Below are 15,197 nucleotides of genomic sequence, written 5' to 3' on the forward strand. Positions count from 1 at the left end.
AAAAATTATCTCTAGGACTTCTAATTTAAAACCAGTACAGCATAATCTAACATTAAAATACCTTCATCATTCTAAATAATAAATTCCTTGTTACTATTAATGTATGTCTATTATTCATAAGACAGAAAACCTCTAATATATTAGACACATTAGTATGAAGAGGTCTGTTGGCCAAAACATGAATAAAACCTACTATGAAATACTGAGAACCGCAAACGTTTCTATTTTGAGGAAAAAGATACTTTCCTACGTTCACATTGGAAGAGTTCAAATTCTGAAATCAACAAGTTATCAAAGTATATTTTTTTCTAATTTCAAAAAGAATATTATTTGTGCATTTATGCAACTAAAAGCCTCAGCATTTACATTTATATAAAAATGCTACTGAAAACCAAAAAAAGATTGTTATACATGTAATACTGCAATAAAATATTTGACCTACCTTAAGTAAAGCTGTACAGAACATCTTGAGCATTTTCTTAGGTAAAGTTGCTGTAGTACACTTAGAAAAACATCGAGATAAAAACGAGGCTGTCTCTGTTTTAATTTGAGGATTTTTGTTGTCTAGTGCTGCCACCACATCCTCAGAAATAGCTTCTAAATTTGTCTGTGAAAATATAAACGTCATCTGTATATTTCTCAACTAATAAAGGCAATATAATCGTGTAAGCATTATAAATATAGATTATTGACAAAATCTTCTATTTTTAAAAAGATTTACATGTTACATGCATTCATATATTTCCTTTATACCAAATTAGCTTCACATTATAATAAAACAAACATATAAAAGGACTACTATCAAAGAATATAAGATTTCCGTGTGCTGTTAACAACAGAAAAGACAATTTGCATGATTTGAGGCTTCTCAGGTCTTTATTTAGACATTTAAATTAATGTAATAAAGCTGATACAATACATATTCACTGTTCTTAAGGCGATTAAGATCCAGTATGCATGGTATGTAATATCTTCTTTCAACAGTAGTGTACGGAGTTGATCATTTTTTATTTTCCTTTTACACAAAGAGTTTCACACATGAGTAGGTCCCAGTTCAAAAGCCTTTTGACTTGATGAAAAATGTTTTGGACCTACTCAACTATTTCAAGCTTCAATGTAAAAGGTATAACTTAAAACTAAACCTTACAGAAGGGTAAATAGCATCACTAGCATCTCTCAGTGCAGTTACAACAGCAGGTTTCTTTTCTTTAAACTTGTCCAATATCATCTGTATACACTGTAAATAAATAACAAATATATATTAACTTTTTCTCACCATATGTTTGTATTTACAACTGTGTAGTAGTACTGTGACATAAATAAATGAATATTAAATAATTTTCTCCCTATACTTTCAACATCAGTAATAATCAATTAGTCAAATATAACCATGAAAAATTAAAGAACCTTAGTGAGCACGCTCACATACCCCATGTCCCCACATTGTCATTGGAGAAATTAAATAAGTATAAGAAAAAAAATTGTATAAGAAAAAATATTGAATAATAATTTCCTGTCAATATACATAGTATGTCCTTATTATCTACAAAATTTCATGAAATTCTGTTGTGTTTTCAGAGGAGTTGAGACTCCTAGAAAAAAAATTGAATCGCAATTTCCTGTCGATATGCACAACTACATAGTATGTCCTTATTATCTGAAAAGGTTTCGTGAAATTCTGTTGTGTGGTTTGAGAGGAGTTGCGATGACAAACTGTTGCAGTAGTACATTAAAGTAAATAAGTTCAAAGGGGCGTAACTCCTAGAAAAAAAATTGAATCCCAATTTCCCGTCGATATGCACAACTACATAGTATGTCCTTATTATCTGAAAAGGTTTCATTAAATTCTGTTGTGTGGTTTGAGAGGAGTTGCGATGACAAACTGTTGCAGTAGTACATTAAAGTAAATAAGTTCAAAGGGACTAACTCCTAGAAAAAAAATTGAATCACAATTTCCCGTTGATATGCACAACTACATAGTATGTCCTTATTATCTGAAAAGGTTTCGTGAAATTCTGTTGTCTGGTTTGAGAGGAGTTGCGATGACAAACTGTTGCAGTAGTACATTAAAGTAAATAAGTTCAAAGGGGCGTAACTCCTAGAAAAAAAATTGAATCGCAATTTCCCGTCGATATGCACAACTACATAGTATGTCCTTATTATCTGAAAAGGTTTCGTGAAATTCTGTTGTGTGGTTTGAGAGGAGTTGCGATGACAAACTGTTGCAGTAGTACATTAAAGTAAATAAGTTCAAAGGGGCGTAACTCCTAGAAAAAAAATTGAATCACAATTTCCCGTCGATATGCACAACTACATAGTATGTCCTTATTATCTGAAAAGGTTTCGTGAAATTCTGTTGTGTGGTTTGAGAGAAGTTGCGATGACAAACTGTTGCAGTAGTACATTAAAGTAAATAAGTTCAAAGGGGCGTAACTCCTAGAAAAAAAATTGAATCGCAATTTCCTGACGATATGCACAACTACATAGTATGTCCTTATTATCTGAAAAGGTTTCGTGAAATTCTGTTGTGTGGTTTGAGAGGAGTTGCGATGACAAACTGTTGCAGTAGTACATTAAAGTAAATAAGTTCAAAGGGGCGTAACTCCTAGAAAAAAAATTGAATCCCAATTTCCCGTCGATATGCACAACTACATAGTATGTCCTTATTATCTGAAAAGGTTTCGTTAAATTCTGTTGTGTGGTTTGAGAGGAGTTGCGATGACAAGAAACAGGACTGACAGACGGACTGACGGACGGACGGGTCAAAAACATTATACCCTCTGCAACTTCGTTGCATGGGGTATAATAAATATAATTTAAACCTATCAAATTGTGAGTAAAAAGTGAAAACAATTTGACAAGTTGTTCAATTTGTAACTGTCATCTTCAGCCTATTCAACACAGAAGCATCATCCCCCTGAACAGAAATTCCAAGTGAGTAATTAGATTTTATCAGCTGCAAAATACCTGCCACGACAAGTCATCTGAATATGTTAAATATTGTTATCACACTTACATTTAGTGCATAAGGTGAAAACTTTTTCCTCAAACCAATGGCTAATCCAGTCAAACATCTGCTTGCAATACCAACTAATATAACATTGGTGTCTTTGGCAATAACCTGGATAAACAAAAAATGCCAATTGTACTTATATGTAATACACTCAGGGCTCACACTACTTCAGAATCATAGGGATAAGTGACTTCTCTTTTCAAAACTGATAGGGAGAAGTGGTGGGATTTGAAAGTGCTCCTTCGCGAGCTGCACTACAATGTTTTATATTTTACTATAGTATAAAGGGTCATATGTAAATAAAGTTCTTTTTATATTGTTCAATTCATATCTAAGTATACAATTAAAGTAACTGTTCAAATTCAAAGTTGTTTAAGTTTAGGTTCTTGTGAGAAACTACCAATTAAATATCTAGCACTAAAAAAGTTAAAGAAATTATAATATATCAATTACAATTTGATTAAAATATGAAATTCATTGTTTCTCATCAAAAGATATACAAAGTTAAGCTGGGCCATAATATATTGATATTATTATTAGCACAATAGTCTCAGAGTTTGACTTTGATCAATTTTTTGAAACAATCCGTATGAATTATATGGAATTATATACACCAATCAATTAGATGTAACCAAAAGTCTTTTAATGCGTATGGAACAGGCCTGGGGTAATGGTAATTTGTAATTGTAATGCATTGTAATATTAATTTTTTTGGATGTAATGCAAAGTAATTTGTAATGCACATTTTCTGCATTACAATTACATGTAATGTAATGATTACTTTAGTTAAAAATTGATGTAATGCCTCCATTACAGTACATTACTTTTCATTACAAATTGGTAAAACTGAAGAATATTGTATAATAAAAATAAAATATTAACAAAAACAAAAGAAAGTATGGAATAAAATTTTTGTCACAGTTAATTACTGTATTAAATAAATTACATCAATCTTTAAAACACACATTAAGGTAAGAAATATAAAATTGTAAAAAATATCAAGTCTTTGATCTTGGTTTCTGATATTTGTTTAATATGATATGGGAATATTTTGGTGTTAGGTGGTCTTTGAAAAATCTTATAAAAAAAATTATCAAACAAAACTATATAGATCAATGAATAAAATATGAAGATGAAAATTACATAATTCTATACACACCTTACATGTATTTCAATGAAATATTGAATATATCAAACAACATTTTTAAACCAAACTGTGGTTTGGGTCCTATCTGTGTTGTTATTTCACCTAATTAATATCACAATGTTTTTATTGCAATCAAATCTTCTCAACTTATGTTTGTCCTCACAGAACCCTTAGGCATTTCACAAGATAATCCTTTAATGACACATTTATTATATCCCTTTGAAATCCTTGATGTCTTAATGATTAAGTGATCAATGTTAATAAAAAAATTATATGATAATTTGTTTATTTTTTACCACCACCTAAGAAACTTAAAAGTGACTTTTTCAGTTTCATGCCTCCTACTACTCAATCAAAGGGTATAGACACAGGTAAGGTGCAGTACATGATGTTAACATCTACTTGTCTGAGCCATGTGAAGAAATTTCAATCAATGCACTGGAATAATGGAAGTCAAATTCAGTGTGCCTTTCTTCTTTGGTTAATACAGCTATCAAGTATTTAGCCATTTCCCACACATAAGCTCCTGTAGAAAGGCTTTTAAGTATTGCCGGAAAGGTGTACAGAACTTATCGCTGTTCTCTTAATGGCATCACATTTAAACCACTTATGATGATAAAGTGCAATGGACATATTAATTAACCAGTATTTGAAGTCTATGTCCCTAACACTGTATACATATGTACATATACCTCTGTTTTTGAAATGCTTTTTGTTTTTATATTGAAAAAGTAATGTGTAATGTAATGCATTACACAGGCAAAGTAATTGTAATGTAATGCATTACATGTGAGAAAAAATGTAATTGTAATTGTAATTGTAATGGAAGAATCACAAAGTAATTGTAATGTAATGCATTACATTGCAATGTAATGGCCCCAGGCCTGGTATGGAATGCGTAATTTTTCCTTTTGGGATCAATATTCTTCTGTCAGATGTTGCATCCATGCCTCCTAGTTATTATTGTAAAAATACAGATTTCGGTCATAGCTGGTCCGGTTTCGATCCGTAGTTAGAAACGGTCAATGGCGGACGAATGCAAGAAAGTTTACAAAAATAAACGATGTTTGACAAGCTATTTGGAAAGGAACATTACGTTTTTAATGCAATAAATGTATTAAACATTTACTGGAGGCAACTTTTATCACATTTAAATGAAGAAACAAACTTATTTTACTGCCAAAAGTTAGGTTGATGTACGTTTTTGAGCAACAAGCACCGGAAATGCACGAAGGGATAAAAAGTTGTCTTTTTATTAAATAACCTGCTACACACTGTAAAGACAATGCTTCAACCTCTTTTCTTAAGAAAATGAATCGTTTTTGTCTGAATTTCTTTAATTATCAATAAAAAATTGATGTTTCACTAACTTGGTAAAAATTAAAATATCCAATGACGAAAGCGACTGAAAGCGAGTATCTGAAACAACAGGGCAACTTGTTTTCGCTTTTGAGGGTCGGGGAAAGCGAAATGACGGTCGGGAAAGCGACTTCTTCGCCCAAGTCACCTGGTAGCGTGAGCCTTGTTAGTAGCTAAGCTATATGTAATATTCCTGAATTTCATGGTCCAATTTTGTTACTTCAAATATCAACCCCATTTAAAAACACATACTTTTTCAATTCAAAAACAGATCATTTTTTAAGAATCCAAAAATGTTTTTAGTACATTTTTCATTATCATTATCATTGTTATTTCGAGAATAAAAGCATGGCATTAATTAAAGGCTCAGCAGATATACACAGCTCTTGTTTATTGTCACAATATTTATAAATGTCTCACTTGTAATTCTGGAGTATCTTATACACATGTTCAGTTAAAAACATTTATGTGATCCCCTGTAAAACTTCAATATAATGATCTATCAACAAATGGTCAGACAGTTTGACAGATGTCTTCATTTGAATTTTGTAATAACAAAACCAGTTTTAGAAAAGTCACAAGCGCATAGAAGGAAAATAAAAGTAGATGACAAGCATCTGAAAAGCAACACAAACCCTTTCATTTGGACTGGTACTTTGTTCAATTTGACCCTTTGTTTGTAAATGTGTATGTATACTATATATAAAATATTCATTATCTACATGTACATAAAAAATTTGCGGCAGAATGAAAAATTCAAAAAGAAGAAAATAAAAAATTCCATAGTAACAAAATTTTGACTGATAAAAGTTTTACCTTTGAGATACACTTCACCAATGGACCAAAATCTCCATTTTCTATTTTGGGATTCTGCACTAATTTCAGTAAAGCATCTAAAGCTTCTTTCCTTTCTTGCCATTTCTTTGCCTCCTGTAAAGAAAATAATTAATTTTAAAAAATGAACATATATAACAAAGACTATAAAGAGAAAGAACTTACAAAGGAAATTGTTTTAATATAAACTTGAACTTAAAATAAACATTTGCATTGTATAAAACAAACCGTCGCTGGGCTTCCAAAATGTTGACTTTTTTTGCTAAAAATACTTTTTGACGCCAATGGTCTGGGCGGGAGGAAATCTTTGGTATTACAAAATAGCATACAGTTAGACCAATCAAAAAGTTTGAAATAAGACATATTACTAAATTGCCAATGTCAGTTGTTTGTCAAGTTTACTTCCCAAATGTTGTATGAAAACTTGGAAATCGTTGTATAATGGCTTTGGGAATAAAATAATCATACATTTCTTTATTTCTGTGAAAATAATTTAAGTTCTTATATAATCCAGAAATGTCAAAGTTTTTATTTCACTGCTATTTACAAAAATGTTCAAGTTCACATACGACATTTTGGAAGCATGCATTTGTCAAAATTTTCAAAGCCTGTTTGTGAGATATTTTTTTCTTGAAAAATTTGTAATTTACAACATTTTGGAAGCCCAGCAACGAAACACAACATTTTAGCAATATTGTGAACTCAGTTACTTCCCTTTGTACAAAATTTAAGATAGAACCGATTGATTCGTTCTTAAAAGCACTGATATGTGCAATTTGTGTAATTTTTCATAAAATGTTTTCTCAACAAGTATGGACACAAACTCCCACACCAGTTCCAAAGTAAATTCTGTTCTTTGACGATTGTGGAAAAAGACATATTTAAATTGTCTTTAAAGGGAAACTGCGCAAAAAAATCAAAAATTGATATTATGTTCATTCAGTATAAAAATGCTCAAATTCATAGTTATTAAAGTTTAATTCCGCTAGATAAGCGATCACCATCGATTTTAAATTTAGAGTATCAATTCTCTGCGTTCGGTCATTTTGTCGTCTTTCCCGATTTATAACAACGATATGTCTATAAACCACAAAGGAACAAAACTACAGTAACCGATGTAGTCGTAATTGCGTGTTGATATCTTGTCAATCGTACGGTTGTTTTATCCGACTAACTAACTTGATACGGAAAATATTCTTATTTTTTTAAATTACCATGGTCTGTTGTTTTTAAACTGTTGATATTGGAATTAGGTAAAAAGTCAAAGCTGAAATCATAAATAAGTGTTCCGTGAAAAATGTTTTCGAAAATCTAATTTGTTCATAATTCTTTAAAGTAATAAACTTTTTTCAAATAAATTCTGATCTTCCCTCATCTGATCACCAGCATGGCTAAAGGTATTACTTCCAAAGGTATTGTTAGGGGTGTGAGGTGACACGTCCAGGTATTCAAGCGATTTCCTGTCGGGCTTGCAAGTTCATGCATCGTTTCACCTCTGCAGGTATTGATCAGTGTACACGGCGGATAACTTATAACTTTCCATTTTGAACTATCAGATGTATAATATACATCTCTGTCTTACTTGTCATTACTAAACTCATACGCTTGTTTATAAATTACATTTCTGGTGTAAAGAATATTATTCATAAAAATATAAATAATACCCAAAAAATAAGATTTGATGAAATTAAAATCTATTTAAATATTTTTTCCAAGGGTGAATTTGGGAAAATGTAATATATACTCATTGTCAATAGTGAAGGACAGATTGGAACATACCAGAAATATTGATTTAAAAAAATGTACGCACTTGTCGACGATTCGTTTATACGACTGGGTAGAAAGTTACGGAACTATAGCGCAATTTAAAATATATACATGTATACATTGAACATATTAAGAAAAAAACATATATTTTGAATAAATTGGGGTAAAAGTTTTGTGAATAGACTAGTCCACGTATGCCAACAGTATGTAATCATCGAATGTCGATAGACTATTGTATACCAGAAGAAGAAGAAGAAGAAGAGAACCAATTTGATTTAAATACAGGTCGATGTAGAATTTGCTTTGGTTCATCGAAGTTGTGGGCATAGTAAAATCACAGATTTATATTTCAATAAGATTGTTCTCGAACAAAGGAAGGAATTCGTCATCACAATTGTTATATATGCCACTGGACGAACACTAATTATCCCCAAGGAATGTGAATATTTTGCTGGGAAACTATTGAGTATCAAAGTTTCAAATTAATTTCGGGATTTATTTTTCTTTCTTGGTATTCAAGGGAAATATGACATTAAATTGGTTCTGTCTTTTTTTTAAACATCGTTAAAAAGATGTGTGTCTAAGGTGGACGCCACAATAACCCTGTAATACTAGTACGAGAGTATAGCATGTAAACATTCCTTCTCAATAATATGGTTGTATTGGAAATCTTTTCATACAGATTGACAACTCATGGTCCGATATGCATGTAATATTTGCCACATGACGCCCATAGTTCTTTATACCATCATCATCTTACATCGATGGTTCACACCCAAACAAAATGGGAGTAATGTACCTTCAGAGCTTCTCCGTGGTATACACTTGTGAAAATTAATATAATAGACGAAATTTCTGTATTGAAAATGAATCTACATCTTCAAATAACGATTTTGAGTAATCACCTTACAAACCAATATAAACGTATGGCAAGATATAACCATGAAGGAATTTAGTTTTTGTCAGACGCAAGAACTCATCACCATCATTAACGTATACGTATATATGCATGCAGTTTCAAATATCAAGAACAAGCGGTCGATGTCGATAGTCAGTTTTCTAACTGTTCAGAGTTAGAAATGTCACTTGTTCATTCTTGGAAGCCTTCATATTCCCCGTCCAACGATGGGAACTCTTTCTGGTTGTGTTGACTATAAATTCTTGTATGGTAATTCTGTCGTTTATCTGTACAAGTGGTTGTATTTCCGCTTATACGTCAGGAAACTTACATGTATACTAATAATGATTGTTTCAAGAACAACGATGTATGGACGAACTATTCTAAATTCGTCAGTATCAGTTATGCATGACTAAAATATAAGTTTTATTACAACTACTGTATTACTTATTTGGATTAATGACGGCTATCATGTTCAACATTGCACAAATATTATCATAGTTTTTAAAAAAAAAATGTACAAAAATCCTCAAAAAAAATAATGCCTTAGCTTAGATCATTGGTATTCTTTTCACAAAAAGTTTGTGTAAATGATTGTCAAATGAATTTAATTATGTAAGAATGAAATGTTAAAAAGAAACTAATAAAAAATCATGCATGTTGTATGTTGTATTTTTTTTCAATTAAAAACTTTAAAATTGCGATAGTTTTATGAGCATAAACACAGCCAGATTTGAATACAAGTTAAGAAATTCCGGTAAAGTCAATGATATCAAACAGATGTGCAATGGTATATCAAATTGGGAAATATTGCATTTAGTTTTTATTAAAGATTAAAACTACTATTTATTACTTCATATTTGAATCTTTACGCCAATTGCCGCTAAGAAAGTAATTCAAAATTGTTTCCTTTTATTTTTATACACTTTCGGAATTATGAATCTGAATTTTATTTTCAATTAATTTACACAATTTAATTATTGTATCTTTATTCTCATCGTGTATTAAATCTTAGTGTATTCTCTTTCTAATCCTTTCTGTTTATCCTTTCCAAATAACAACATTCATACCTGTGTACGCTTGAACTCACACCTGCGGCTAAATAGCTACAAGGTAAACGAATTGACCTCAAGCCGAGAAATATACAGTGACCTTTACAAAATAATATAGTACACACTCTGCTCACACATTAGTTGCATTGAAATGATTATCAAAACAATAACGGTAAATAGAACTGAAATATTTTCCGTTCAATATCAGTAAAAATGTTCAATAAATATTTTATGAAAAAAATCTCAACAATAATTAATGAAATTTATTCGAAAACATTTACTAGAGATAATTTTATAGGAGTTTAATTCAATCAATACAAAACGGTATATGCATATTCATTTTCGTTCATTCTTATATTGTGGTTAATAACTACGACCATTCGTCAGCTGTGCGCTTTTAATTACGTATATTGTCGATAAGCTATAAGAGTTAAACAGATTTTATTTTTTCCCAGAATTCAACAAATCGGGCTAAAACGTCACGACCCACTCGAGAATTCAACCAAAAAAGTTACAAATACTTGATTTTCTCCGTTATTAGAAGGAATATAAATTTAAAACTTTGCAAATGTGTTTTTTATGTTAAGATGAACAAAATTAGATGATAAGTAAAAAATCGCGGAATTTCCCTTTAAGCATATTAAAGTCATATGAAACAAGTGACCGGTGAAAAATAATGTTATTCCAATTCTTGAACCAATGCATACAAACATCATAAACTTAGTCTTCTCTGCGCATTTTATCATTTTTTTCGCATAAATTTCGTATATTCATCAATTTTTTTTCAATCGGTCAGTGTTGTGAAAATATGGCAGGTAATTAAAGTTCGTGTTTTGAAGCAAAAGTTTAAAGATTGTCACCTGTTTGTCAACAATCAACAAAAAAACATGGATATTGAGCATGTGTTTAACATGTACAATCAGCAGATAATAGTTTATTTTGAGGACATCACTGGGTCACACTGAGGTCACTTTGCATACGGAAAATATGTCGGGGAATTACTGGAAGGAAGCAATTAAAATAAAGTAAACTTCTTCTAAATATGAACAAATTAAAGAATTTTCCTCAGAAAAAAGTATATATGTACATAAGTTTTACAATGAAAACTATCCATTGAGTTATAAAAAAATATATGCATTATTTTTTTTTAATTTGAAATTTCTTATAACTTTAACTGACCAATAAATACAAATTATATTATTAACATACAATTTTATCAAAGAAATCAGCTGGTAGTTGTTTGAGTATGTCAACAGATGGCATCAGTTCATATGGATCTATAGCTTCCTCTTCTTCCTCTCCACCATCTGTAAATAATCATTCATTTCACTTTTATATTGTCATAGTTAACTCAGTTCAATATTAGTACTAAATGTGAGTGGTAATTACTATTGCTAGTCTCCAAAAGAGATGACAGTTGCAATGTGTGGCTGTTTTGTGTTTCAGAATTGCTCTCTACCCACATCTTCTTTTATTATTAACATATCTTTCTGGGAATGTCAAACTTGTGCAAATATTGAAATGCAATTTCCAGCAACTTTTCTTGAAATATCATTACTTCAATGTTGAAGTCTTCATTAAAGTTAGATGTTGAAATCTTCTATTACAAGTGATTTTTTATGCTTGAACACCATTGTGTCTGTGTGATTAATTCAGATAATATCATTACACCTTCAATAAATTCCTGATAAAAAATACAACATGTATCTAACTTATCTGCCCTTACCATCTCCTCCCTCCTCCCCTGCTGTTGCAGCAGCTTCTTCCATCTTAGCTTTCAGGTCCTGTTGAGATCTCATAAATCTCTGCTGTTGTGCCTTCTCATTCCCTAACTTCTCAAACTCGCCTTCTAACTCAGTCACCTATCATTAAAAGTTCAGAAATTTGAAAGATCAATTCATTTTTCTTTAACCCTTCAAAAACATCATTAAATGAAATAAACAGGCAAATGTAGAATTTTTTATTGCTAAAATCTATTAAATGTTGGTATATATTTATCATTTAATTAAACCAAGTAAAAATCAACCTTATTGACAAATGCATAAAGGATATCAAAAAGACATATATTTTGTCACCTGTAATGATTAAAGATACATTAACACAAATAGAAAAAGCTGGAAATATAATATAGAGACAGGAAACATCCCTTTATTTTACTGAATAATTGATTAAATATTACTGACCTGTACTGGTTTAAAATGTGACATTTGTGGTTTGATAGCATTGCCAATCCATCTGTATATCTCTATAACTTATTACTGACCTGTACTGGTTTAAAATGTGACATTTGTGGTTTGATAGCATTGCCAATCCATCTGTATATCTCTATAACTTATTACTGACCTGTACTGGTTTAAAATGTGACATTTGTGGTTTGATAGCATTGCCAATCCATCTGTATATCTCTATAACAAGCTGCTTTGTTTCTTCACGAATGTTCTTATCTCGGTCTTCCAATAGTTTAGGTAAAATTTTCATCACTGGCTTAATTGGCATTACTTTATAACCAAAATCACTGAAAGAAACAAAATTTATTACATATCATGTCCTGTTTCTGTAATGTCAGCTTCAAGTCTTCAGTAAGGTTTACACAAGTTACAAATTTAGTTTTTTTTTTAAACTTTAGATCAAGTTTCAGAAAGAAAAATGGAACACATAATTTTCAAAATTAATTTTCATCATATGGACAAAAATGCCAAGTTTATTTTGTGTTGGTTAATCCACAAACTGTCTTCAAATAAATGCATAAATAATATAATCAAATGCCTTTTAAATCAAACAAGTTATATGAGAATCACATGTTTAAATCTGCATGGCTAATATAATCTTTATCGCTATTTTGTGCATTTTTTCTTTGATCTTTTTTTGTGATAATTTTTCATATCATGCTACTCGCTTGAGATGGTAATTATCGCTAGAAACTAAGGAGCCACGTGACGTTGCTAATGAAATTGACATAAATTGACAACGTCGTCATAGGTAAAATAGCGATAAACAGATTATCATTGGTCATCTCAACTCGATTGGTTTTCTCGCTTTCGCCGTGACCGGCTCAAGCGGTAAAAATCAATCTCGTTGAGATAACCAAGGATAATCTATAATTACACTTCACAAAATATGTCAGTATGTTTACCTTGTTTTAGGGTCAGAAATCAATTATTTATTAACTCTCTTTAGAATATAGATGTATTCAATGTTGCTCTCCTGCATCCATAAGATTTAACATAAGTACAAGTGATAGTTTATAAATAACCTTGTGGATGAAGAATGCATCTTTTTTTTTTTAAATGGACCTATAAAATCTGCCTTTGTTTGGAAAGAATTTCAACAACTTACTGAAGAGCCATCCTCAATAACTGTATAGATCCAACAACTATTTTGGGATTTTTATTTTCTGTTCCTTGCAATAAACACTCCTGTAAGATAAATAAAAAAGATACATTCTAGACCGTAAATAACACATACAGTTGTTGTTATTATTATTTATGATTTTTAGAGCAGAGTTAACAAGGCCAGTACGAACCTACAAGTAAATTGCCACTGAACTCTTCAGTCCAGAATAAATAAAACTTGTCAGTGGCTGTAGGTGGTTTTTTTTCTTTCTCTCATTAAAGTTAAGTATACACGAGGATAAGTCTGTTGAAATCATTCACAGTCAGTTTAGACTCCAGTCGACATTTGGTATTGACATCTGCCTATTTTTGGAGACCAAATCTTTTCATTTAGATGTCTTTAGTTAGAATGTGAACATGTTAATGAGATATAAATAAGAACCCTTCTATGTACTTGTTAAAGTTTTAATGCACTAGTTCACATGCTGACTGACCTGGGGCTTGTCTTATAAATGCTTCCTAAACATCTGAATGATTATTTTGATAGATCTATAATATTTTTCAAAAAAATTTAACATGAAAAGCAACATTTCCTCTATTAGTATTAGGCACAAAACATATGACAATGGATGTTTAGCAACCCCCAATCACCATTTCTATTAAACTTTTTATTCATTTTTTGCCTTGAACAGAAATTAATCAGTACTTTCTGATCAATCAGGGATGGTACTTAAACAAGTGATTTCAAAATCACTTCTTTGAGTGATTTTGGCTGTGAAATATTTAAAATTTTTGCACAGACTTTTCAAAATCACTGAAACAAGTATTTTGAGAAGTTAAAATCTAATCACTTCAATAAGTGTTTATAACATTTTTTGGATATTTTTCCCATAAGCTTGGTTTTTTTACTGGTAAAAAGACCAGAATTCCAATGAAAAAACAACTATGTACATGCAGAAATTGTCATTTGCTTGATAAGCCTGCCAGTTTTTACAATTTATTTGAATATGCAAAAACTTAACCTTCAAATAAATCATTCTAATTCTAAAGAAAACCAATCAGGTCACCTAATATTGTTGACTTTTGTCTGATAGTTAAGTGAAAAAACTATGTGAATTAAGTTTTTTATCCTACATTGAACTTTTGATGTCGTCCCTTAAATAGGTGATTACTAAATATAATCAAAGAGCTGATAGCTCTGAGGTGGAAGAAGGTGAATAAAAGATACCTGAATTACCACAAAAGCAGCCCCACTTACCAAGGCTGCTTTGATCCATTATCGTTATGATGGGGTTTTTTTTCTTCAAACAAGAAAAGGTCATAAGTACATGGATTTCCCATCCGTACAATCATTTTCTATGTTCAGTGGACTGTGAAAATTAGGTAAAATCTTTAAATTGGCAGTAAAATTAAGAAGATCATATCATAAGGAACACATGTGCACTAAGTTTCAAGTTGATTGGATTTCAACTTCATCAAAAACTACCTCGACCATAAACTTTATAACCAGAAGCAGGACGAACGGACAGACCAGAAAACATAATGCCCATAAATGGAGCATAAAAATAGTAAGGCTTGTTACATACCCGCCAACTTTTGAAAGTTCCCATAGGGGTTTTTAGTGCACAACAACAATTTTAAGCGAAGTATTTTGCACGATCTGGATTGTCTAGAAAAAGTGTCATATTTGTATGATGAACTTACATGCCTTTTTCTTAAGTCTGTTTGCATGATTCTAGTTATTAAATCGGTAGAAGAGATGAAGCTAGCAGATCAGTGTTTATTTTCTTGCGTA

The 15,197-nt window shown here is 30.9% G+C and overlaps 1 protein-coding gene across 2 annotated transcripts in view; it reads right to left on the reverse strand.

The window, feature by feature from the left end:
- The window catches only part of LOC143082745 (cytoskeleton-associated protein 5-like), a 56,296-nt gene that overhangs the window by 35,784 nt on the left and 5,315 nt on the right, over window positions 1-15,197 (reverse strand). Inside the window, exons 5-12 of one of the 2 annotated variants that reach the window (XM_076258584.1) lie at window positions 13,407-13,486; window positions 12,414-12,585; window positions 11,797-11,932; window positions 11,280-11,377; window positions 6,336-6,449; window positions 3,017-3,121; window positions 1,148-1,237; window positions 443-607 (exon numbers count right to left, since the gene is read on the reverse strand). In XM_076258584.1, coding sequence (XP_076114699.1) covers window positions 443-607; window positions 1,148-1,237; window positions 3,017-3,121; window positions 6,336-6,449; window positions 11,280-11,377; window positions 11,797-11,932; window positions 12,414-12,585; window positions 13,407-13,486 — 960 coding nt within the window. Of the gene's footprint in view, window positions 1-442; window positions 608-1,147; window positions 1,238-3,016; window positions 3,122-6,335; window positions 6,450-11,279; window positions 11,378-11,796; window positions 11,933-12,253; window positions 12,386-12,413; window positions 12,586-13,406; window positions 13,487-15,197 lie in introns of those variants that run through there. The other variant, XM_076258585.1, reaches the window with a different exon arrangement.

Source organism: Mytilus galloprovincialis, chromosome 7 (genome assembly GCF_965363235.1).
Source record: "Mytilus galloprovincialis chromosome 7, xbMytGall1.hap1.1, whole genome shotgun sequence".
Taxonomy (NCBI): Eukaryota; Metazoa; Mollusca; class Bivalvia; order Mytilida; family Mytilidae; genus Mytilus; species Mytilus galloprovincialis.